The following is a 26,814-nucleotide window of genomic DNA, read 5'->3' as shown; positions in this document are numbered from 1 at the left end:
CGGGGCGACGGGTGGCTCCTCCCCCCGAGCGCTCAGTGACGTAGGGGGCCTGTGTGCGAAGGGACGGGTTGTGTCGGGACGAGCAGCCACGGCCGGCGCGGGTCTCCATGGAGCGGAGGCTGGCGCAGTTCCGAGCCGCGCGCAGCGCCCCCCAGCCCGCGGCGGCTCCGCCTAGCGAGCAGAAAGCCGGGCCGGAGGCAGGCCTCGGCCCGCGGGACCGCCCCGCCCAGGTGAGGGGGGGCCAGGGCCTAGACTCACTCCGCCCCGCCACTCGCGGGGTGGCGCCGGGACCCCAGCGGCGCTGCCGGTACCACGTGCCGTGGCTCGTTCTCCTGGGGCTCTGCAGCCGGGTGAGCGCTGCCCTCTGGCCCGGCGCTGGGGGGGGGGGGGCGGGCGGCGTATGGGAGGCCGCTTGGGGGGAGGGGTGCGGAGGAGCGGGGCAGCCCCCGCAGGGCGCAGTGATCTCCCCCCCCCACACACCCCGCTTGCTCTTGCCCCTCAGGGAGAGGCGCGCAGGCCGGGACCGCCGCAGGACGTGGCTGCCGGTGCCGCCGCCCCGTGGGGCGCCCGGGCTCTCCTGCCCCACGTGGCCTTGCTGAAGTTCCTGCTCTGGCTGGTGCTGCTGGGGCTCGCGGCGGAGCTGCAGTTCGGGCTGCCCTGCTTCGTCCTGTCGCTGTTCTACTGGCTCTACGCCGGCATGCGCGGCCCCGGCGAGAGGCGGCCGGGGGAGAGAAGCGCCTACTCCGTCTTCAACCCGGGCTGTCAGGCCATCCAGGGCACGCTCACCGCGGAGCAGCTGGAGCGAGAGTTACTCTACGGACCCGCCGCCGGGAGGTAGCGGCTGGCGCCAGGGGACTGTGGGCGCAGCCTGACGAGCAGTAGCTGTGTGCGCGCCTCCCCCCCGGGAGCTGGTGCCACCCTTTGTCCGCGCTTCCCCTGCTCGCTGCCGTGCCTTGGCGCACCCCTCGGGCCTGTGTGAAATCCATCCTCGTAGCACTGCAAAACGAACTGTTCTTCGCGGCCTGAGCCTCTCGCTAGGGGAGTGAATTCGAGGTGGCTCCAAATAAGAAAGTAGCGAGCGCTGTGCCAAGTGAAATGCCTTAATTGACGCCTGCTGGCTTGAAGTTATGGCCACAGAGTGGTGCCAATTCTAATGTACTGATATCGCCTTATACACAACTTCTGGACACTAAGGCTTCTGGTACCTCAGAAGGCAGGGCAGTCTGAACCTCCTTGTCTTTATTTTCTTATGCTGCTGGCCCACTAGTGAAAGCAATTAATCTGTGAAGATTGTCATCTTAATATTAAGCAGCGTAATGAAGAATCCATGCCTAGCCTGGCTTTCAAAGTCAGGACCCCATCTGCTCTGAGATCAAATTTCACAGCAGTGTTAACTTAATTCTACTGCCCCTGAAATACCCGTCATTCTTGTTTCTTACCCTCTCCCCCCCATACAGATAAATGTGTCATAGCTGAAAATATTCAGGGATTTAAAATGTGTTGTATTTACTATTTTCAACAGTTTTTTTTAAGAAAGTTTTTTTTTTTATTATGCTCTGCAGTGGGAGAGGATGGGATTAAGGGGGCCTGAGCCCACTCTCCTGGCCTCAACTCTTCTTCTGGGAGCTGACTGACCCGTTGCCTTCCTCTATGGGACAGTGCAGGGAACATGGACTATAATCCAGTTACTTCTCTGTTGTGAGGAAAGCTGAAGATCAAGAGGCAGCTGCAGGCATGTCCTATGGGCACCTGGCTGCAACAGCATAGCAAATTCCACAGCAAAAATGCTTAGTGGTATATAGTGGGGAAAATTCCAAATGACAGGACGGCAGAGCCCCCAGGGCCCTCATTGTAATGAATAGGGTAGTTTACACCACTGACCTACTGTCAGACTTTCTGTACCCCTACATTCAGTTCATGTTTTCAAGGTTCTTTCTGCCAGAAACCAAATCTGTTTTTTAAATGAAAGTTGAAATTTGGGAACACAGTTTTGCAGCAAGCGGTAAATTTAGCTGCTGGGGAATCTCAAACAGGGTCGATAATTAACAGACATTTATTTAGCTCTAGCTAGGCTTTTAATAGTATGATTAATAACTCTTTCTTCTTCCCTTATCACTGTAATTGCACTTCGGCAGGCTGCTTATTGCTGCCATTTATTAAGGGATGATGATAAATGAGGCACAGAACTCGGGATGGTGAGGGAAAGTCAGCTGACTTAGTACCCATAATTTGCTATAATATTCTTAATTATGCAGATTAAGGAATAAACTCTTCAACAGAGGAGGTATTGAGCCCAGCACCCCACACATCATGTGATTGCCCATGCAAATGCAAAGGCACCTAGCCTCCTTTGTAATGCTGCATGGAGGATGGGTTATAGTCTGCACTCAGCCAAGTTTACAGCCTGTAGCATAGGATTTTTTTTTCCATTTTATTTAATCTTATGGGAACATGATTTATTATAAAATTAGCCTGCTTTAGAATCCAGTCCAAGTTACTTCTGGTTTCAAAGTAAAATTTAGGCTTCAGGAGATGAAAAATAACCATTAGAGCTTCAAGCTCTGCCAAGACTGCCTATTTAATGAGCAGTGATATCTGTATAGTTATTGAGCTGTTCACAACTGTAGGTGGGTGAGATCTAATACAGGAAAAAATACAATAATGCTGTTTTGTCCTGGTTATTAAATATGCATAATCTCCCATTCCAAGAAATCATTTTGGTTTCTAGCTGGACAGAGACAATTTTTATCATCATTGGGCATTCAACTTGAATTGTTGGAGGTCCTTGCCTCTGGCAGATGCTGTACTTACTATCCCTTAAATTGGGAGAGGTTTCTCTAGTACAAATCTCCATGGAAGAGTTTACTCCGATAATCTGTGCCATGGCTTTGCAATACTGACTAATGTTACAATACATTCGAGGCAAACACAGTATCACAATGGGACCGTACCCATAAAAAAAGAAAATCACATGTTTTTAGTGTGATTGTAATTTATTCCCTTTGTGTAATAAAGATTATAGAGAGAGAGAGAGAGAGTATAAATGAGCCATTGCAGTCCAAGTTACCAGCAGGAGGTGGAAAGGGAATAGAGAGGAGAAGTGCTTCAAGGATTCTTGTTTGTGGAAGATAGTGAGATGCTCTCACTGAGTTAATCAAAGTGGAAGGACAATAAGAATAAGGATACCAATCGGGCTTGATCTACTAAGGCTCTTCATGCAGCTCTCTAGCTAGTGCTTAGGCTTCTAGTTTTGGATTGTTTGCTTTGATAATTAGAAGACTTATTCGATTAGAAATTTTAGTAATTCTTTCTAAGAGACTGAGGTATCAACACATATACCAAGTAAAATATCTTTTCTGATTTGCACAGTCTTCTGTTCAAAACACTAATTTAGATGCCCAATCTGATTCCAGTGGGGGTCCTACTGTTCACCATGTATTCTAACAGAGTAGCTGTTGCTACAAGAGAGATCAGGAAAGTTACTAACACTGCAGAAGTAGATGTTTTTTAGGCAAACCGCTTGAGGACATACACTCTCAATAAATGACTTAATATCCACTATATAAAGGCTTTTCTATTTCTTTGAGTGAATCATAACTTGTGTGTCACATTCTCCTTGAAAATATTCCACCAAGAACTGTGTAAAAAGTAGCCGAAAGAAAGAAAACAAATACACACCAGTAACAACAGATTTATGTGACAAGGGAATTACATTCCAAGGAAAAATAAGGAAACTACACGTCCATTTAATGTGCACAGGGAGCTTATATGGTCTACATATACATCGTCTATAGCTCCCTGTCTGTTTTTACATGCGAAGAAATCACATTCAAATACAAATTAACATTTAAACATTAATGAAAGAGTACACATTCTTTGTAGCAGCAAGAATAGACAAAGTTTTCACTCACTAAAAACCTTTAGTTACATAATCGCTATATGTGCATTTGAAGTCTGGCTCCAAACACTTTGAAATAAATTATAATCACAGTGAGTGAGCATGTTGCTACAAGGCACAAAAATACACATTCATGTGGTTCATAAATGCAGGTTAAAAAGGTACTGCAAATTCTGAAGCATAGGCAGCAGTCATAACAGAAGATAGCAAAAGGATTTATTGAAGATGCTGGTCAAATGTGTGAAAACCATCTTCTAGGCCCTGTCTGAAAAATGTTTATTTTTTCCCAAAGGCAGGATGTAATAAATTAGCCTAAATATTTTGACATGTTGAGTCACTAAGAACCAGGCTGGCGTGAGAATTTTTTTTTTCATTGTAACTTCATGTATCTGACAGCAATGATTTTTTTATTTTTATTTTTTCCCCTCTGAAAGATGATCTGCACAAGAGGTGAAGGATTGAGAGCTTGTATTTTCTTTTTTTCTTTATGGCAAATAAGAGGATGCCTGAAAGTTTCCTCCAAAATTAATTTTTCTTGTTTATGTTTTACCATAGAAGTATTAGGCATGCTTTTGGGTATTCCTGGGGTTTTTGGAATGCTCCCTTTAATGGCAACAGGAAGAGAAGGGACTGTGAAACTTTCAACCCTTAATTGATGGAGCAAGTTCTCAGTCACTGACAAAAGCACATTTCTTGTCACCCTTTTGTGCTAAACTCAAAAATCTCTGCATGCCTGTAATCACTTTCATCACCCATCTCTGGACCCTTTCCAGTTTTGCTATGTATCTTTTGAGACAGCTGACCAGAAGGAAACATGCTATTCCAGGCAAGGTACACTATTGAATTAGATCATGGCATTACAACATTTTTTTAACTACAATTTTTCTATCGTACTCTGTAAATGTCCCAACTTTTTTTTTTTTAAATCGCTTCTGTACAATATACTCAAGGCTTCATTGAGCTGTCCACAATAATAGCCAAGTTTTGTCATGAGATGTAACAGTTAAATTAGAACCCAGCCATGGATGAGAGTAGTTTAAATTATTTCTTTAGCAGTGCAGTATCTTGCACTTGTCAGTCATGAATTTTACCTGTTGTGATGCTGCCCATTCACTGGGATCCTACAGCTTTGGCCTTCATGTCAATCAGTGCATGCTTAAGTGCTTTGATAAACAGGAACATTTCCGAATTAGAGCCTTCATTAGGTCTCTAAAGTTCCGCACAGGACTTCTAGAGGGGGTGATCGAAATAAGGCATGGTGGGCCTTCCGTATGAGGAGAGACTGAAAATATGGGGGATTGTTTAGTTTTGAGAGAATTAAAATAGGGACCTGACAGAGGTATACAGCAGATAGAGGGGGTGTAACACCATCAATGAAATGGAAAGGCAACAAATTTAAAACTGATATAGGTTAATTATGCATTGACACTGATGCTCACAAGATACTATTGAGCTTTTGTAGGAATAACCAGTTACATTGGATAAGATTTTAAAAAAATGGTGTAGGCTAATGCCTATGTGAAGGGAAATAGGAAGGGCTAGATTCACAAAGGTATAGTAAGGTGCCTAAGGCCCAATTTTGGCTCCAGTGCAAGCCGCCAAATTCCTGCCATACCTTCATTTGGTGCGTATGTGTTAAGTTCTTTAGGCACCTATGGTTCAGCCTCAGGGTGGGCATGCTGCTGCTTTCTTCTAGGTGTCCAGATGCCTAGCTCCCCACCTAAGCACCAGAACAATTCACAAACCAAGGCCGGCAGCTATCTGGCCAAATCTGTCACATGCAGGGCTTGATGTGCTCAGAGGCTGCCTACCAATCAGGTCCCATTCAGAATCTGAACAGGAGGAGCAGCCAAACTTACAACTTTTTTCCCAGTGGTTGGTGCACTAACCTGGTATGTAGGAGACTCAATTCAATTCCCCATATGCTTGAAATGAAGAAAGTATTTAAATAGGGGGTCTCCTACACCTCTCAGGAGAGTGTCCTAGTCAACTGAGCTAGGATATATTTCAATATAGTGGGGTGGGGAAAAAGGAGATACAGATCCCTTGGTTTCTTTGGTGGAAGCGGTTTCACTATGGATAAAGAGTGTCATTGGAGTGGAGGGACTAGACTTTGGGTCTTCTACTGCCTTCGGTGGACATCCTAATCGCCAGGATACAGTCATTCTTCCAAGCTTGCTCATCAATGACACTCATTTATCCACAGTAGAACAGCTTTAACCAGAGACACCCTCCCCCTCTCTACCCCCACCCCACCCGCCTGTCTCACAGCTGGTAATTGGCTCATTCTCACAGGAAGCACCTTAAGCACATCTAAACTGCCTGGTCTCTAAGGTGCCACAAGTACCCCTGTTCTTTTTGCTGACTCCAGGAGAGGGGTTCCTGGCTGTGGAGCGCTAGCAGAGATAAGTGCCTCCTTGCAGCCTGGACTTAGGCGCCTAACAGTAAGAGGAGCAAGGGTTAGGCCATACCCTTGTCATCAACATCACCTATTAGATAGCAAGTAGGGAGCAGCCTAATCTATTTGTGAATCCCAATCTGAAGTGCCTGTCTCACCCCATTCATTGTATAACAAGCCTAAGCACCTAGCTGGCAGTGTCGTTCATACACTTTTGTAGGTATCTAAAGAAACTTCCCCTTTGGGGAAGTTAGTATTTAGTTGTTCGATATGAGGTTTCTTGCACTTTTCTCTGGAGCATCTAGTATTGGCTTGTACTGAACCAATGGTCTGATAATAATGCGTTTATCTTGACTAACCCAAACAATTGCATTACTACAACGTATTGTTACCACATAGAAACATGTGGCATGCCAGTGTTAACCTTTTGTCCTGATGAAAATAGGGTCCAGTCTCTTCTTTCTGAATGAAAATTCCCCATATGCATATAAACAAATGTATGTACTTTATTAATATACAAATTTGCATTATGTTAAAACGTTTCAAAAATCTGTTATTCACAGGAAGTAAGAGTCACTGTGTAAAGGGAAACAGTTGCAGCTTAATCTAAAACTTTCCTTGGAAATTTGCTATATTTTATTTTTTCACTGCATGGTTGTAGTCTGAATTATTGGGACATATAAAGTGTGCTTATCAGCTGTGGGTCTGAAACTAAATCATAATTTGATTCATGTTCATTTATAAACTGCATGACATGACTTGGTAAAATCTTCACCACAGGAGAGACCTCCACTTCCTTTGAATACTCCCACCTCAGGAAAAAGTCTGAGCAAATATATGGGTCTTCCAGCATGTCCTGAGCTCAACAGACTCTGCTTTCTCTCTCCCCCTCTGCTTGTCTGCAAACCAGAATCTAAGGGCTAGATGCACAGAGGACAAACTGCTACTTTAGGTGCCAATGGCATTCACAAACCTCCTGCTCAGCTGCTATCTAAACTTGTAAGTGCCTAAATTCCCATGGTACCTACATTTCTACCAGTGAGCATGTACAAAACACCCTAAATCATGACACAGCTGAGGTGTTTGACACCCTAGCTCATGACTAATTCTGGTGGGATTCTCAAACTAGGTGCATGCCTACTGGTTCAGGCCTTGCATAAAAGAGAACCAACAGTTCAAGCATTGTTGTGGCTGTCAGGCATATTTGGGTGTCGTTATACTAAACAGACCAGTTGATAAGGAGGTGGGAGACCCAGCTCTGAATCCCGTTCTGCCTGCTTGATTTGAAGCAGGGACTTGAACCCAGGTCTCCCACATTGTAGGTATGTGCCCTAACCACCAGGCTGTTGTATATCCTGGGATGGGTCTCTGTCAATCTCTCCTGCTTAAGCTGTTCCACTTTGTATTATTAAATATTATTGGAACATGGTCTTGAAGCTGACTCACCTATATGCCAGGGACATGGCTTAACCAACCTTGGTTTATTCTCTCTTCATTCTCTCACTTTTTCTCTCTCTCTGGCTCAATGAATATTTAAGTATTTATACACAGTGGAACCGTTTCAACAGCAGAGACAGAGCACTTCCATTGGCCTCAGAGGGGCAGTATGGGGAACTGAGAGCGCGGTCTCTCAGCTCCCTGCCGGGAGCCCAGCTACCTACCCCACATGCTCCCAGGCTACCGATGGGCAGTGGGAGACTTAGATTTGATTTTTTTCTCCCACCTGATGTGGAGCAGAGATTTGAATTTGAGTCTCCCACCTGAGTACCCTAACCACTGAACTTGTCTTGTTGAAGCTTGTTCCACTTTTAAATAAATAGTCATTGAACCAGAGAGAGAATGACTCTATAGCCCAGTGGGTAAGGCACGCTCCTGGGAAGTAGGAGTCTCAGCTTCACAATTAAGCAGAGTGGGCTTGAACCTGGATCTCCAGCATCCTAGGAGCTCTAACCACTGCAATAAAGATTAGGGGGGGGCTGGTTCTACTACTATTATTACTTTTCCCCTTTGTGACTCTAGCTCAAAGATTGAGAAGGCCCTGCCACCTGCAGGACATTTACACGAGATACATATTAGGTTGGGTACCTTGGCTGAACGCCACTGGGAGTAAACAACATGAGAATAGAGGCAGGCAGGAGTCAAAGTTTTGGTCTTAACTAATACAACCAAAGCTTATTTACAGCCAAAGAGAGAAATACCAGTCAGAGTTGTATGTAGGGAGAGGAGGAGGATTTTGCCAGAAATACAGCATGAAATAAGTCATTAGACTATTTGAAGCCTATAAAAGTGGGCCTGATCCTTTGGTCCTTACACATACAAAGTTCTCAGACTTCATTGGGCAGTTTGCTTGAATAAGAACCACAGGAGTAAGTCCTTTCACACTAAGGGCAGGTCTACACCCCAGACTTTCATTGGTGCAGCTGCATCAGCACTTCTGGTGAAGATGCTCTAAGCGGATGGGAGAGAGCTCTTCTGTCAGCTTAATTACTCCACCTCTGCGAGAGGCAGTAGCTATGTCAGCAGGAAAAGCTCGGCCGCTGACATAGTGCTGCCTACATGGGGGTGGGGTGGGGGGGTGAAGGTTGTTAGAATTACATTGCTCAGAGGTGTGATATGCCTGAGCAAGGTAGTTATACTGAAGTAAGTGTGTAGTGTAGATCTGGCCCAAGCAACTGGAGCGAGGGTTATTTAGCTTCTCTTACTGTTCTTCTCATGTATGCTCTGCCCTTCACAACACTGAGCACTCTCAGCTCCTGTAGACTTCAGCGGGAATTGAGGGCAATTAGCACCTTGATTGGTCCTCTGGGCTGGATTCATTCATTTTTAGAAAAAGCTTTGAGTCTACATAAATATTTCCTTTCGTCTTGCAACATTGTAAGTGGTGACATTCTAAAGGCTCATTAAGAGCATAAATTTAAATAGCTCCAGCACAGAAGAGAAAGTACAGCAGGGAGCTGTCCTCAGTGCTGAAAGTGTAGTTACTAAATAAACTCAATTAACAATATTTTAGTTCCTGGCATCACGAGAAAAGAGCCTTGAAGATACATCATGCCAAAAGAAAATAAACAAGGCAAGAGACAAGGAAACTAAGAGAGTACACCAGAGAACTCTAAGAATTCTATTATTTCAAAGTGAAGAAAATTTTGCAAGATGTGTAATGGCCACAATATAAAACTTTTGCATATTTGTACACCCAAGAAACAGCATTAACAGGAGGATAGGCCCCTAATATACACAGAACATACTTCTCCAAATTAAGCTTAAAAAAAAAAATCAGGAGTGTGTACATTACGGTTTCTATTTATAGGCTTTATGGATGCCCCATATTTGCCCCTTCGCATCAAGCAGTTAAGCACACCTCCAACCTTGATTTTGGGATGCTCTTGCCATTTAACTGTTGTGGCCCAGTGACTGTGCCACGAAGAAATATGTTCAAACTCCACTAATGTCTCTTTCTAAAAATAGTGAATATCAGCCTCACCTTTCCCAGTAAGAGTACAAACATAGTTTATTGTCAATAGTCATGTTCTGTATTCTTGTAATTTAATCAGTGGATCTCAGCTCGCCCACCTACAGTAATAAGCCATTGACCCTGTGGTTTGTGACTGGATCAATGCATTGCTTAAGTTTTGGAGACCTGGAGGCCTCCTGTATTAACAGGAACAAACTCTTTAAATTTACTTAAGACATGCTCAATTTATCCTCGGATGTGCTGATTACATTAGCAGACTGCTTTCCTTAGAAAACCTTGTCCAGCTCCCTGCAGCAATGAGCAACAGAAGGTTAAGTCTCTGGGTCCAGACGACATTTTTAAGCTGCTTGCCTGGGTATTTGAGGGTCTTCAGGTGCCTCCTACAGTTCAGTTTGGGTAATCTGGCTCATCTCTATTTTCATCTGTAGAAATCCTAGCTGAATGTGGCTTGGCAAGTGGCAGCATAGACACTGCTGCCCACTGTGCCTCCACTGCTTAGGCTGTTGGCTGGACATTTCAGTGGTTTCATACTGCTGTCTCTCTGGACATAAAAATGTTCCAGTCTCCAGCGTTCCCAGCTTTTCCGAAACTCTGTCTGAACCTTACACGAGCAAAGAAGGAAACAAAGGCATTTAATACAGAAATAATCAAGTCTTGAAATAATCCCATTTTGGGACAGGAAAAATATAATGTATCACATTATTGAAGGACACTCGCAAGGTTTTAAGGCTCCCTTATTATTATTGCTTCAAATAGTCTCCCTAATTACCTTATTGGTCCATCACACCATTATTTCATAAGTAAAATAATGACAGCACTTACTCTTATCTCTATAAATAAACCTGTTTATGCCACACAGTGGGCACCAGCAAGCCTAGGCTATATTACCTCGCTCCAAGCAGTGCTCAGCTGCAGTTCTGAAACTGTTCTAAATACGGTCTGACCCTGTCTGCACTTGCAGTTAGTTTTTAGCACCAATTCAGCAGCAACTGTTGCACATACCCATTGTCAGCAATTACTACATTTTCCTAACGCAAACACAGCCAAAAAAGTGTCCAAGGTCTTGTCTACCCTTACAGCGCCGCTGTAGCGCTTAGTGAAGAGACTACCTTGGCGTAGGTACTCCACCTCCCTGAGAGGCAGTAGCTATGTCGATGGGAGAAGCCCATTGACACAGCACTGTCTACACAGGGAGTTTGGTCGGTATAAGGGGTGTGGATTTTCCTGAGCAATGTAGTTATACTGACATAAGTTCGTATTGTAGACCAGGAGCTAACTTTCCTTCCATGTTTTATAACTGAAAACACTTAAAGATCTGAGGCTACATTCATCCCTGTGTAATTCCATTGATTTAAGTGGTATTACATCTTGGATGAATTTGTCCCTTTGGATTTTCAACATGTTCATTCCACAAGGCAAAGAAAGAGCAACTATTTACTTCAGCAAACAGCAGGCTCAAGAATTGCATCAATAAAGGATAAATCCAATAGAAACCCCAATCTAAGTTTTGAGCTTCCAATAGGTTCTTGACAATAATAGTGAGTCAAAGAAAAATGCCAGTGATGAAAGATAGCTTGACAGTGTCCTTCCAAACAGCATTACACCAGATATTGAAGGATGTTATACAGTACCTTTGATTATGCAGTGCAGTTAAGCATAAAAATCTATGTGCACAAAATAAACCATTGTGCCTAGTACCTTCATACATCAGTTAATTGTCATATCTTAAATTGAAGCATGAGACCAGAATATGCCACATCCAGATGTGGAAGCTTAGCGTGCATGAAACTCGCCATCCCATGTCTGCTGTAATGGACTAGTTTTGACTAGTGTGTCTGAATGAGTCATGTTGTCCTCTAGTGCCTGGGCCACAGAGAGGATAAGAAACCTACTAGAGGGGTTAGTTAAAAGAGTTGTTCTCTGAGCTACCAACTGCGTCTTAACTGAGTTTTTGGAACTAAAAGGCAATGGTTCTGGTTCCAAATTCCTCAAAATAAAGCAGAGATACTGTTTAAGGCAAACTGATGGGGTCAGATATAATCTCTTTCAAAGATATCAAACAAATTTCCAGCACTGAGTTCTACCAGGTCCACAAGGTTTCTTATGTATTATTATATAATAATATATAACAAATGGAAGAAAGGGGAAGTTGATAGTAATGAATAATAAATCAGAAGCTAGGAATTGTAGAAAATCGATAAGGGAAGCAAAGGGACACAAGGAGACATCTACGGCCAGCATTGTTAAAAACATCCTTCTTATTGTCCTTAAATATAACAGGAACAAAAAGAACCCTAACAATGATATTGATCTATTACTAGATGAAAATGATAGAATTATCAATAATGATGCAGAAAAGGCAGAAGTATTCAATAAATATTTCTGTTCTGTATTTGAGGGGAAAAAAACAATGTGATCATATCATATAAACACTAGTATCTCAGGAGGATATTAAACAGCAACTACTAAAGTTAGATATTTAAAAATCAGCAGGTCTGGATAACTTGCATCCAAGAGTTTTAAAAGAGCTGCCCGAGGAGCTTGCTGGACCATTAATGCTGATTTTCAATAAGTCTTGGAACACTGGGTTCCAGAAGACTGAAAGAAAGCTCATGTTGTGCCCATATTTAAAAAGGGTAAACAGGATGTTCCAGATAATTATAGGCCTGTCAGTCTGACATTGATCCTGAGGAAGATAATGGGGCCGCTGATATGAGACTCAATTAATAAAAAATTAAAGGACAGTAATACAGTTAATGCCAATCAACATGGGGTTACTGAAAAAAAGATCATGTCAAACAATATCTTTTTTGATGAGATTACAGGTATGATTGATAAAAGTAACAGTGCCAGTGTAATATATCAAGACTTCTGTAAGGTGTTTGACTTGGTGCCACAAGACATTTTGATTAAAAAACTAGAACGATGTAAAATTAATAAGCCACATATTAAATGGATTAAAAACTGGCTAACTGATAAGTTTCAAAATGTCACTGTAAACAAATAGTTGTATTTCTAGGGGATCCTGCAGGGATTGGTTCTTGGCCCTACGCTATTTAACGTTTTTCTCAATAATGCAGAAAACAAAATTATCACCGCTAAAGTTTGTAGATGACACAAAAATTGGGAGAGCTGCAAATAATAAAGAGGACAGGTCACTGATAAAGAGCAATCTGGATTGCTTGGTAAGCTGGGTGCCAGCAAACAGTGTGCGTTTTAATGTGTTTAAATGTAAAACTACACATCTAGGAACAAAGAATGTAGCTCATACTTACAGGATGGGAGACACTATCCAGGGAAGCAGTGACTCTGAAAAAGATTTGGGGGTCATGGTGGATAATCAGCTGACCATGAGCTCCCCAGTGTGACACTGTGGTCAAATGGGCTAATGTGATCCTTGAATGCATAAACAGGAATCTCAAGTAGGTGTAGACAGGTTATTTTACCTCTATATCTGGCACTGGTGCAATCACTGCTGGAATACTGTGTCCAGTTCTGGTGTCCACAATTTCAAGAAAAGAAGAACAGGAGGACTTGTGGCACCTTAGAGACTAACAAATTTATTAGAGCATAAGCTTTCGTGGACTACAGCCCACTTCTAAGCTTATGCTCTAATAAATTTGTTAGTCTCTAAGGTGCCACAAGTCCTCCTGTTCTTCTTTTTGCGGATACAGACTAACACGGCTGCTACTCTGAAAAATTTCAAGAAAGATATTGATGAATTCCGAGACGAGCCACAAGAATGATTAAAGTATTAGAAAATGTGCTCCATACTTATAGATTCAAGGAGCTCAATCTATGTAGCTTAACAAAGAGAAGGTTTAGGGATGATTTGATTACAGTCTTTAAGTAACTACACGGGAAACAAATATTTAACAATGGGCTCTTCAATCGAGCAGAGAAAGGTACAACACAATCCAATGGCTGGCAGTTGAAGCTAGACAAATTCAGATTGGAAATGAGGCATACATCTTTAACAGTGACAGAAATTAACCACTGGAACAATTTACCAATGGTCACGGTGGATTCACCATCACTGACAATTTTTAAATCAAGACTGGATGTTTTTCTAAAAGATCTGCTCTGGGAATTGTTTTAGGGGAAGTTCTATGGCCTGTGTTATACAGGAGTTCAGACTAGATGAATCTATGAAAAAGTTGCAGCAAAGGAACTCGCAGGACTCTGCCCACAACTATCCCTGAATTATGCACCTGAATCCTTTCCCATAGTCTGTGTGATGAGAAATCACCCTCTAATTTCCTCCAGTGGGTCATTACTGTATGCAGGAACCCTAGAACAAACCTGAACTGATACAGTTAATAGTTCAAGACCATTTTTAATTTCTTTTTTCTGCAGTGGATGCTGATATGGCAAGCTGGAGCTGCTCTGGTGTCTCTCTTACCTCATTGTTGATGAAGCAGTAGAGAATCGCCACCATGAGTCCCTAAAATCCAACAAGACAACAGAACAGCAATCAGAAAAACAGCCCTCAGAAATGCTCCAAGTTTTGCTAGTCAAACCTGCAGGGGGAGGAGAATCTCATTCCAACGAGAAATGCTCCACAGTTAGAGGAAGAAACAGAAAAGTGGATGAGAGTTTATTCCTCTCTGCTGAGAAAAATCTTGATGACATAACCCCAAACAGCTCTCACAGGACAAGCACGTTTTAGGTTTCTCCAGTCCTTGCTCCTTAAAACTCTCACCCTTTCCCTGACCGTGGCCTATAATACTCCATACATCAGCAATTCATGGGGACATTGAAATGCAGGCTGTAGGTGGCTGTGGGAAGTTTAGAAGAATAATGGTCACCCACCACAAATGGGGAGATTCCTATAAAGTGGTCACATGTGAGACAACAGCTGAAAAAGAATCATTATAGAATCCCCCACATCCTTTCTATGCATACTCCTTAACTACCTCTCCACATGCACAGTTATAGTCCTACAGATGTACCTTTCAAGGGTCAGATTTCCAAAAAGGCATTGTAGCAGCCATATAATTTGCCCTGGGTGACACCATTACAGTTTCCCAGGAGACCATGGACAATTTTTGTTTTTGGGTTTAGCATATAAAACAGAAATTAACACGCAGATGCAAGGGTCAGATCACCGCTGGGGATCTAGGAAGCACTAAAAAGGAGTGTGTGTGGAATGCCAGGACTGGGACTTTGGCCACCTGATTTTAGCACTCTGGCTACCCTACTTCTCCTAGGTTCATAATCGTCTAACATCCAGAGCTGAATTAGGAGAGAAACATAGGGTACCTGCCATGAAAGACAAACTGGTCTCCAGCAGCATTTAACATACAAACTGGGTTGAATATGCGTTTCCTGGGTGTTACCTGGAAGGAGTTGAAGGAGAGTTCACAAAAGAGCTTCACAAAGCGTAGCATTCCTCTGGCATGCTCATCAGTAACAAAGGCAAAGATGACCTCATGGGTCCCCAGCAGCGGGATCAGAGTCAATGTAGACTTGGCCAATCTAAAGTAATAAAGAAAGGGAAGTCATAGCAGGCAGTATAGCAGCTACTGATTTAGCACCGAAATCGGGAAGTTAGGACTCCTTAGTTCTGTTTCTGACTCATGGAGTCATCAGGTGACCTCAGGCAAGTTATTTTACCACAGTGTGCCTGAGTTTTCCCATGTGCAGCGGGGATAATGTTTCCACATGACAATATGGGGTTGTGAGGATTAATTCAATAATGTTTGTAAAGCACATTCAGATTGTTGGCTCAAAGGCACTATAGGCATGCAGAATACTATACATTACTGTATAGAGAGGAGTGCTGACTGTACACTGCTTTGAGCTCACTGGACTGAAAGCGCCAGCAAAGGCCAAAGGATTATTGAGTATTCCTTAACACTTACATAGCACATTACATCTTCAAAGCACTATCGCTAACATTAACTGTAAGTCACTGAGCTCTGTAAAATGAGAGACGTGAACTTAAAGTAAAAGGGAACGATTGCTGATGCTTACAAGGCAAGCTCCAAAGACCAGGGACCTGGGTAGTGAGGGAGAAACCTAAGTAAAACATCTCCCAGTGCAAGAGCAATGAGCAGAGATATGAATACACAGGAGGAGAAGAATGCTTCCAAAAACAATGGTTCTTAACACCGATGAGAGGAGTAAGGCACTGAGCAACACAACCTGGTAATGAAAGATGCCAGATCCCTAAGATGGGAATTCCTAGGCTGCCTGGGGCCAGAGAACCTGCTAACATGTTATCAGCATCTCATGAGGAGTTGTCATTTGCAGACCAGATGCAAGTTGTTCCTCCAGCAAATGGGAAGCAGAGGCTGCAATGGAGTCTCAGGGCTCTCAAAGTCTACTGAACGCAGGCTCTCGATTAGTTTGGCACCCTGGATGCTGTTCTTTCAAAGTGATATGTAAGCAGAGAGATGGAGAACCAAAGCAGCTATTTACATCAGTGTGCACTTACAGGCAAGTGGGAGATGTAGGAGCACCAATGGACCTAGGCAAGGGATTCCATGGAGTGGCTGAGAGGGTGGTTTAAAAAGGAAATCTCCTAGCAGCCGCACTTGCCTTGCAATTAGGGCTCTGCACTGCCACCTGAGGAAGCCAGGATCAGCCTCTTGCCTCCTCGTATGGCAGAGACTCAACTTGCTCTGGGACACCCATGGGGGAAAAGGGAGAGGCGCCTCGTGTGGCTGTGCAGCAGCCCCTCTGGTTGGCATATCAACAGTGCTAATGGGTTCAGAAGGGAGTCCCAACATGGCTCTACTCAGCTAGGAAGTCTTGCAAAAGTGGGAGAAACACCCTTGCAGGGAATAAAGGGCCAGTCTCCCAAGATTCCCAAATTCTCTGAGGGTAGGCAAGAAGTTTTCCAACAACCTCAGCCCCTCCACACTGGAAAAGGGATTTGCTGCCATCAAGATCTCCATGACCAAGAGGGGTGGCAGGGAGGAGAAAAGAGAAAGTACTGAGAGAGACAAGGAGAACCTATCCTGCTTGACAACAGCACAGATAGGCCCAATTGCTTTCCAAATACTCTTGAATCTAATCCAGTGCATTTCTAGGGCACCTAGCCTTGGTGTATTTAACTACCAAACAACAGCTATAAAGAACACAGCAAAAATGCAAGACCTTTCAGACTGCATCAATGCCTTTCACTCCCTCCCCACCTCCTGAGGAAACGTCAGAAAGGAGAAGTTACCACTAATTTCTTGGAGAGGAGTGAAGAGGAATCCCTGGCCTCCAGTCTTGTTCTCATCATAGGAGCCAGCCTGATCTTTCTAGGCTCTTGGAGTGAAGATGGAACTTTTCAGGGCTCCCACCTAACAACTGTCAATGTTCCTTCAAGCTGCAGGGATAGCCTACAGGACTTCAGTATTCCTGGGTGAAGAGGAGGGGATCTTTTGCCAGGCAAGTCTTCTCCTGTTAGAGTGAAACTCTGCTTATAGTGAAGCTTTTTGGGGTGTGTTGCCACAAAACCAAACATCACTCAGAGAGGGCTCCACTGTATCAAAGTTCAGGATCCATAAACCTCCCTATCATGAGGGTCACAGAGGTTGTGATAGTGAGAGATAATGTGGACCCAAATCCATCTTATCTCTCTTAACCCTCCAAAATGAGTCCCTTCTCCCATGCTGAGCACCAAATACCCATTAGACAGCCATGATTTCATGTGCAAAGACAGGTTGGCAGCACAGAAGGAGATTAGCGATTGCTATGGTGAACTGTTATAACAGAGAGAACAAAACGTGATTAGAAAGGGCAAGGTCTTTAATGTTCCCTTGGTTCTAGACTTAGCCCCCATCATATCAATGTTTAGAGAGTCCTCTCTAAGTGGAGGTGAGGGTCCTACCATTAAGGTGTCTGTGACATACCGGAGCAAATCCAGACTAGTGGGGGGCTGGGTCCTTGTTTTGGGCCCTTGAATAGAGCGTCATGATGCTGCATCAAGACATCCTACTGTTCCACCAAAACATGACGACAGTGGGTCACGGGGTATTGTGATGACCCAAGTTGTCATGCACCAATGCTGTATCATGATATGCACATCATTAGGTGGGACAAGTTTGTGTGCTTCCCAAGATTAATCTGGGGGAAGAATCAAAGCCCCAAAGACACAGAAACCAAGGGATGAAGAATATGCCCATGAATGTTGGTCGTGTGAACAGCTGTCCAGGTGAGCCACAAACAGTCCACATGCAAAGAAGTCTGCAAGGTAAAAATTAAACTCATGCAGTAAGCCTCACATACTGTACCAGACAAAAAGTCACACAAATGCTCAGAAAATTGAGGACACATAGGTCATGATAAGAGGGCACAGTAACTAGTGGAGAGGAGAAGTAAGAGCAGTGATGGAAACAAGGACAACAGTGTTTTTCTCTATGTTTCTTAAAAATAATTGCCTAATGGATTTTTTTTCCCTCCGTGCTCATGGTAGGTTCTGGATTGACAGCTGCAGAAGACCAAGTCCTCTGTTTAATCCATAGAGCAGGTACAACAAAGGCATTGATAGGGCAGGTTTACCATAAGCTCTGTACCCACCGGTGGGCTTCATCTGTGGTCAGTTGTTCTGGACTATCATAGTTATGTGCAATGCTTTCTACATACCACCCAGTGCCTGAAATCTTTAATCTCCTATGGCACTCCACTCCTGCTTGTGTCTCCCTTTTCAAAAAGAACAGCAAGTGCTAGCTCACCAAATAACTTACCTGCATTTTGTGTCAGTTTTGCACATCAGATTTGCTTGCAGCTTGGAAATGATGATGCATATAACTCTGATAAAGATCAGGAAATTCACCTGGAGAAAAGAAAGAAGTAGCTGACATTGTCATCAGGAAGTATATGTGCAAGTCAAGACATGGATGAACATACATTGTGTCAAGGTGTCTATAGACAGGGCCCTGTGTATTCCACGATTCTGCAGCTGCAGAATTTGCTATGGAATTCAGCTCTTGCCACAGAACCATGCTCCAGAATCTGTTTCTAGCTTTTACAATTGGATAGTTCACCTTTAATATGTAAACTGAGCATAAATCAAAGAAGTGATGCCTGCCTGAGTCTGCAGACAGCTGGAATCAGGAGTTCTAAGTGGTATAAACTCTCCTATTCATCCCAATACGTGCCCTGTGGTCTCCACAATTCTGTGACCGAGGTATTTGGCATTTTTCTAAAATACCATGGAATTTGTCATTTTGCTCTAGCCAGGTGTCTGGCACTGTGTTTTCGGTCAGAAACAGAATTGGTTTCACATGATCGTGTTTCTGAACTGAAGTGAGGACCAAGAACTCCCCAGTTTTCCTATAGGACAGTGACCAGTGGGCATCACCAGTATATCTTTCATATGAACTCTCACATTTTTTCTCTACCATTAACCCATCCAACCATACAATCTCTCAGCTTTGGCTCCCAACGCCCCCCTTGTAGTTTCCTCCCCATTATTACATGTGAAGAGCAGAGCTGCTGTATAGGAGCTTTGTTAGCAAAAGTATGTCCTCCAGCATTGAATGCTCTGGTCTCTGTCTCATTACATGTATGCTGAATCCCTGTATCTGCTCCTAGTCACTCACCCCAATGGCGATTAGAATGGGCAGTCTGATGATCAGCCAGTAATTCATGTTTTGGTTTCTGGTCCAGCAACTGGAGAGGCAGCAGGGAGGTTAAACACAACACAAAAAGGTAAGTATATGCATGAAGTCTCTTCTCTCTCATCACGTCTCAGCAGTGCAGATGATGAGAACTAGACACCAGAAAGGCACATCATGCTGACATAGAAACAGATGCAGCTACTTGTGGTTCTTAGAAACATCTGAACGCCTCACACTAAATTACAGCACCCAACTGGATGCTGTTAGCCTGTCTCTCTCGCACTCTGGTGACTAATCCTCCTACATAATTTTCTATCATTGTGAAGATTTACAGCATTCAATCCATGGTCCAAATAGGTCATCTGGCTGAGCAGGAATTTGTTAAAAAATCAAATATTTTGCTGCATGGTAGCTACCCTCATCTTTCCATTCAACACTTTTTTTAATTAAATCTTAAAAGTGCCAAAGTCAAGTCTTCTTGTTACTTGGTTGTTTATGAATATCCTATACAACAGCGTATCTCAAACGGGGGTCCGTGGCCCCACTGATCAACTCCTCTCCCTCCCTCAACTCCTTCTCCCTCTATCTCCCGGAGGCTACTGAAGCCAAACAGCGATTTTAGGCACTAGAAGTCCGATGGCGCAGTGGGGCTAAGGCAGGCTTCCTGCCTGCCCTGGCTCCGCGTGGCTCCCAGAAGCGGCTGGCATATCTCTGCAGCCCCGGTGGGGAGGGTGTAGCGAGGGGTAGGGATTCTCTCCGCACTGCCTGCACCCTGAGCGCCAACTCCACAGCTCCCATTGGCCGGGAACTGCAGCCAATGGGAGCTGCGGGGGTGGTGCCTGCAGGCAGGGGCAGTGTGCAGACACTCCCTGACCCCCACCTAGGAGCCACTGTCAGATAGATGTGCTGGTCACTTTTGGGAGCTGCCCAAGGTAAGCGCCGCCCAGCCGGAGCCCACATCCCAATCCCCTGCCCTAGGCCAGAGCCTGCACCCAAACACCCTCCTAGAGCCTGCTCCCCAAACCCCCTCCCGCACCCAAACTCCCTCCCAGAGCCCGCACCCCCTCCTGCACCCAAATTCCCTCCCAGAGCCCGCACCCCCTCCTGCACCCAAATTCCCTCCCAGAGACTGCACCCCCTCCTGCACCCCAAGTCCCTGCCCCAGCCTTGTGAAAGCGAGTGAGGGTGGGGGAGAGTAAGCGACGGAGGGAGGGGGGAATGGAGTGAGCGGGGGGCGTGAAGAGGTGGGGTGGGTGCAAAAATTAAAAATTAAATAAAAAAGTCAGCCATCGGGTTGCTAAAAAGTTTGAGAACCACTGCTATAGAAGGGAACTGCGTTGCGTTGGTCAGATTTCCTGCCTCTCTCTCACTTTCCCCCCATCTCAGTGTTAAGATTAAGCATCTACATCTCTACCCCGATATAACGCTGTCCTCGGGAGCCAAAAAAATCTTACTGCATTATAGGTGAAACCGCGTTATATCGAACTTGCTTTGATCCGCCAGAGCACGCAGCCCTGTCCCCCCGGAGAACTGCTTTACCGCGTTATATCCGAATTTGTGTTTTATTGGGTCACGTTATATCGGGTAGAGGTGTATATTTAAAAAGCGCCTATTCACGCCCTCCGACCTGGGCTATTTAATGGAGATCAGGACAAAGGGCACATCCAGTTCTTTCAATATATGTATATAGGTTTCAGTCCCAAAGACATTTTAAAGAGAAAGTTATGAACAAGTAGCATGCAGGATTCCTAACATTTGCATAAACTGGAGTCAATAACTTTATTAATCTCCTATTGAACCATTCAACATTATTAAAAGGCACCAGTTCTTATCAAACCCAACAGATTAAAACACGGTGTTTCTACACCATATCTGTTTTTGAGATATGACAAGCCATAGAGAGAGTAAAAAAATTTCCCAAAAGATTCATTACATTTGATTTCTTTTCAAGTCTCATCTGCCAAAAACTACAGTAATCTGTACACCCTGCATTAGCCACTTCACTTATCCCTGGCATAAGAACATGCCAATTACATCTTGGGTGGTATTAGTGGGGGTAAGAAAAGGAGACTTGTAATGGGAAAGCTAGCTTCAGCTTTAACCCTGGAGATCCTAACAAACCATAAGAGATGCAGTTGCACCTAGACGTTACAGTGATGGAGACCTTAAAATACCACATAGAAAAGTGAAGCAGCTAAGCTTGTAGCATCACAAATGTCCGTATCTGGCAGGTGTAACAGGTCTCTGCTGTTTTTCAACTATATTTCATTTTGGTGCACACCACAAATATATTCTACCACCAGACCCTGTTCTACAGTACTTTAGCCACTGATGAATAGCAAGTGTATATTTTGAGAATAGTCAGTGCAGCTTAACTGGAACTAGGTTAACGGGAGAACCACTTCATTGGCATGCGTGAGTGGGAACCAACTTCATGTAGCCTTTATAATTAATTTTATGTGGATATTTCTGAGACATGCTAGATAACAGGCATGGCTGGAAGCAGAGTTCCATGAGGAATTATTGGTTAAACTGAAAAACATGGGGATCGATATGAAAATCCAGAAATGGATAAGGAATTGGTTACTGGGGAGAATGCAGCGGGTTGTATTAAAGGGTGAACTGTCGGGTTGGAGGGAGGTTACTAGTGGAGTGCCTCAAGGTTCGGTTTTGGGACCCATTTTATTTAATCTATTTATAACTGACCTCGGAACCGATTGCAGGAATGGGCTGATAAAATTTGCGGATGATACGAAGGTGGGAGGCGTTGTAAATTCGGAGGAAGACAGGGATATCCTGCAGGGAGACTTGAATGAGCTTGTGAATTGGAGTATCAGAAATAAGATGAAATTTAATAGTGAAAAGTGTAAGGTGATGCATTTGGGGATGACTAATAACAATTTCAGTTACAAGATGGGGATGCATTGGTTAGAAGTAACGGAAGAGGAGAAGGACCTAGGGGTTCTTGTAGACCGCAGGATGACTATGAGTCGACAATGTGACGTGGCGGTGAAAAAAGCCAATGCTGTCTTGGGATGCATTAGGCGAGGGATATCTAGTAGGGATAAGGAGGTCCTGCTTCCGTTGTACAAGGCGCTGGTGAGACCTCATTTGGAGTACTGCGTGCAGTTCTGGTCTCCCATGTTTAAAAAAGATGAACTCAAACTGGAACGGGTGCAGAGAAGGGCGACTAGGATGATCAGAGGAATGGAAAAGCTGTCGTACGAAAGGAGACTAGAGGAGCTTGGGTTGTTTAGTCTGACAAAGCGAAGGCTGAGAGGGGATATGATTGCTATCTTTAAATATATTAGAGGGATTAATACAAGGGAGGGAGAAGAATTATTCCAGCTTAGTACGAACGTGGATACCAGAACGAATGGATACAAACTGGCCGTGGGGAAGTTCAGACTTGAAATTAGACGAAGGTTTCTGACCGTCAGAGGGGTGAAATATTGGAACGGCCTACCGAGGGAAACGGTGGGGGCGACGGACCTGTCTGGTTTTAAGATAAAGTTAGATAAGTTTATGGAGGGAATGGTTTAATGGTAAAACATAGTAGTCAAGGAAAGCCAAGCAAGGGTGGGTAAATAGTATAATGGCTAACGGGGTCGGGCTGGAGACTCTTGCCTATATGCTCGGGGTCTTACTGATCGCCACATTTGGGGTCGGGAAGGAATTTTCCTCCAGGGCAGATTGGCTGAGCCTCTGGAGGTTTTTCGCCTTCCTCCGCAGCATGGGGCAGGGATCTCTAGCAGGAGGGTCTCTGCCGATTGCAGTCACTAAAAACAGGATTGGAGACTTCAACAGCAGAGTCCAGGGAAGGGGTAGGGACGGTTTTATGGCCTGCAGCATGCAGGGGGTCAGACCAGATGATCATAATGGTCCCTTCTGACCTTAAAGTCTATGAGTCTATGAGTCTATGAGAGTTTTAATTTCTGAGTAGCTGCAGTAGATAGAGACAATTTTTAAGGTTCCTAGTAATGACAAAGACTGAGATATGGTTCTTTACATTAACTCTGCTACATTTATACGTGCATTAATTGGTTTCCACAGCACAGATCAGCTTTAACTATTTTTAAATTTATACAGATTCATGCAATAAAAACACCATTACAGTGCAATTAGTGTACCAGCACAATTAAAGTGTCCAGAAAATAAAACTGACATCTGAACGTGATTTCTTGTCTATTTGTACTTTCTAGTTGTTAGAGTAATAGAAACATTAACATCTATTGTGACTTGGATCTATTCACTGGCAACTGAGTATGCTCACCGCCTCTCAGACCACGTTTAGCAACTCACAGCATCCGGTCGCTAGTGGGGAAGTGATCCAATTAACCGAATATCGCTGTAAAAACTCTGCTTTTGCGTCCCAAGTTTGTATTCCTAAAAAAAAATCTTCAATGCACTTTTGTCTTGGTTTGGTGCAACTGAACAGTCTGATTTTTAAAAAAGCTGCAACCCAGTCCCTGCATTTTGCATCCGCAATTAACTGATGGTGCAGATGTGGGTGTGTGGGATGAATGTATGTACCAGATTTGTGGGTGCATTCCTATAATTAAGAAACAACCTGTCTTCACTTCCACCCACATATAATTGGACCCACAAAAACGGAGATAGATTTTAAAAAACGGGAGTTGAAAATGTCTTCTTTTAATAGATCAATTCTTTTTAATGAATGGCAGTTTTTAGGGGAACTTCACAGTTGTAGCCACAATTGTGGCAATCCTGGTCAGGCGGGAAGGAGACAGTTTGCAAGTAGATCTCCTGTCCTTGCAGGCTACAATCCTTTATTCTGAGTGGTTACATTCTCAGGATTGCCTAGAACATTGAGCCATTGTAGCCCTGACCTTATTTATTTCGAGTTATGCCTCATAACTGGGGAGATAGTTGAGTCACAAATGAAATTTACAGCCTTCTGCACATCCACAGTGGCAGCACTATGGCAAATGGCATGAAAGATATCCCTAGATGCACTAACAAATGCCACGCTGAGGCCCGAGGCATAGAAATCTTGCCCTTCAGAGAGGAAGCTGCACAAGGTGATTTATTGCAGTATTTTACAAATATTTATACAAGATTTAGAAAACCTAATAAGATGCAAAATTGTCCCTTTTAGGGTCTGCTGAAGGCAGCAAGCAACAGTTTTCTTTAATAGAAATCATAAGTCAGCTCTGAGCATTGCATAATGCAGAAGGCTGAGGGAGAGCACTTTGAATACATTTTCCACACCAACAGAAAGATAGGCCTGAGGAGCGCTGGCCGTTCAAGTTCTTTAAAGCTATACTGATCATGTGGACAAAACTTGCAACGGATCATTGGAGCCAAGGTCTTATTACAGAATACAGTTGAGACAGACCTGGACAGAACAGTCAGAAAACCCTAGGATTATTTTAGCCTGGAAAGGAGAAGAGTTAGAGGTGACTTGAGCAAACCATTTTGTATTATGAAAGACACAAATAAAAACTGATTCCTGATATCCCATCCCTTGAATACTCGGTAAAGGGGAGAGTTGATACAATGTTGGGCCCAACTACAGTGAATTTTCACACCATATTGGTACCTGTCTAGCAAAGGACTGTGTTTAAACAAGGTTTTCTAGGAAGGTGCGGCGGGGAGGGTACACTGAGTGGCAACAGGGCCCAAAGGGTGGTAAGCAGAATAAAAAATAAATAGCGTAGAACTGTTGATCAGCGCAAAAGACGTTGGCCATGCATCACATTATTTCCATGCTCCCAGCCAGTCCCTATTAGGGGAAAGCTGCTACTAGCCTGTTGCTAGAAATAAACTTTGGTAAAATTAAATGATGCCACTGATTTTTCAAATCAGCAGCTACAGTGAAAGTTAACAGAAAACAAGTATTTCAAGTTCTACAGCATTTCCTTATGCAATGTAGTCAACCTGTGCAATTCTCTGCAATGCAAGGGCAGCCAGATAGACAACATGGCTGTATTTTATAAAGGACTGAATAATAGAAGCTAAGACAAGAATGGATAATCAGATCTCTGCTGCAAGGCATAAGCTGATCACTACAGGGGTCAGGAAGGAATAACACAGAGAACATTGTGGGAGGTTTTTGCCTTCCTCTGAAGCATCCTGGAGAGGCTATTGCCAGAGGCAGACTATCAAAGATAGTCTGATCAGGTATGACGACCTCTACAATGGATATTGTAGCTGCTGAAAAACAGATACAAATGTACCTCTCTTTGACCTGCAGAGGAACAGATAAACAGACATGGGGAATTCTGACCAGGAATGAGCTTGTGTGCCTTTCAGAAATGTTATGCAAGAGCTTCATACACAACACAAGCAACTACATGGGATTTCAGCACATCAGCCATTGCCAACGCAATCAAACCAAACCAAAAATGACCCCCCCCCAACACACATGCCCCACAAATGAAATATCAGCTAGATATTAGAACTGAACCAACCCCTCATCTTCATAGAGGTACTTGACAATTCCCCAGGGGATAACAAACAGCATTGGTACACCTGAGAAGAGAGGAGACAAGATAGATACTGACAATCAGAAACAAGGAAGAGCAGGAAGGACTAAAACCTCATATGACTTAAGAGCAACATAATTAGCCAGTGACAGGGTTGCAGCTCCCATCCAGTGTACCTACTCATCACTGTTCCAGGTCAGCAATGCTGCTAAGTTATCATTGTGCAGCTATTTAGTGGCTTATATAAAATGAGTTAGGGGGAATCAGTCTAGTTCCGAGTGGACAGGTGTTCGTGTGACAAAAACCACCTCCAAAACTGGCACTAATTTGGACCTCTTGTTGGCAGCTTTCATTGAATGGGCCACGGAGACCGAATTTGGGAGCTCCCGCTAGGTCAGAGTAGGGTGACCAGATGTCCCAACTTTATAGGGACAGTCCTGATTTTGGGGTCTTGTTCTTATATAGGCTCCGATTACCCCCCCACCCTCTGTCCTGATTTTTCACATTTGCTGTCTGGTCACCCTAGGTCAGAGTGAATACCGAGTGGGAGGTGTTTTCTTGGGGAAGCTTGCAGTGCTGTTATTAAGACTCAAGGGCCATCAATCCAACACCTTTCACTTGCATTACATTTACCCACATCTAAATATACACATAAAAAGTGCATCTGTCAACTGATAGTGCTGGAAATGTCCAGAAACAATGCAAAGGGGGGAATGTTTCACTGGACAAAGAGGGATGAAACATGGTCCCAAGAATGAACAAGGTGTCACATTTCCATAATTTCTCTGTGAATCTGTCCCTCCCTGCACACCCTTTCAGGTTCTTTACCCACATTAGTGCCAAGTAAGGTGGTGTATAATCCATGGAGTGTATTTAAAGGTGTGTGTGGGGGGAGAGTAATAAAAGTGATCCGCAGTGGTCTGGAAATCTCAAAACAGTATCTGCAATGTGAACTATGCTGTAATAACTTTTAGTTGTGTTGTACTGTATTCTTTCCCAGCCACCCAGGAGAGCAGGCTGTTACAAAGAGACAAACCTTC

At 43.8% G+C, this 26,814-nt stretch overlaps 2 protein-coding genes across 2 annotated transcripts in view; one reads left to right on the top strand and one right to left on the bottom strand.

The window, feature by feature from the left end:
• Positions 1 to 3: 3 nt before the first annotated feature.
• Positions 4 to 3,561, top strand: SAYSD1 (SAYSVFN motif domain containing 1). The gene is made up of 2 exons (XM_024111313.3): positions 4 to 230; positions 503 to 3,561. Exons 1-2 carry the CDS (start codon positions 108 to 110, stop codon positions 836 to 838), a joined length of 459 nt encoding a protein of 152 aa, XP_023967081.2. The 5' UTR covers positions 4 to 107; the 3' UTR covers positions 839 to 3,561.
• The window catches only part of GLP1R (glucagon like peptide 1 receptor), a 107,665-nt gene continuing 82,820 nt past the window's right edge, over positions 1,970 to 26,814 (bottom strand). Inside the window, exons 8-13 of the mRNA XM_065589265.1 lie at positions 25,760 to 25,820; positions 19,308 to 19,377; positions 18,450 to 18,538; positions 15,108 to 15,246; positions 14,171 to 14,212; positions 1,970 to 10,369 (exon numbers count right to left, since the gene is read on the bottom strand). Of these exons, the coding sequence (XP_065445337.1) occupies positions 10,202 to 10,369; positions 14,171 to 14,212; positions 15,108 to 15,246; positions 18,450 to 18,538; positions 19,308 to 19,377; positions 25,760 to 25,820 (569 nt within the window). The 3' untranslated portion in view covers positions 1,970 to 10,201. The remainder of the gene's footprint in view (positions 10,370 to 14,170; positions 14,213 to 15,107; positions 15,247 to 18,449; positions 18,539 to 19,307; positions 19,378 to 25,759; positions 25,821 to 26,814) is intronic.

Source organism: Chrysemys picta, chromosome 3 (assembly GCF_011386835.1).
Source record: "Chrysemys picta bellii isolate R12L10 chromosome 3, ASM1138683v2, whole genome shotgun sequence".
Classification (NCBI taxonomy): domain Eukaryota; kingdom Metazoa; phylum Chordata; order Testudines; family Emydidae; genus Chrysemys; species Chrysemys picta.
Note: the sequence above shows the minus strand (reverse complement) of the source record. Positions and strands in the feature narration are given on the sequence as shown.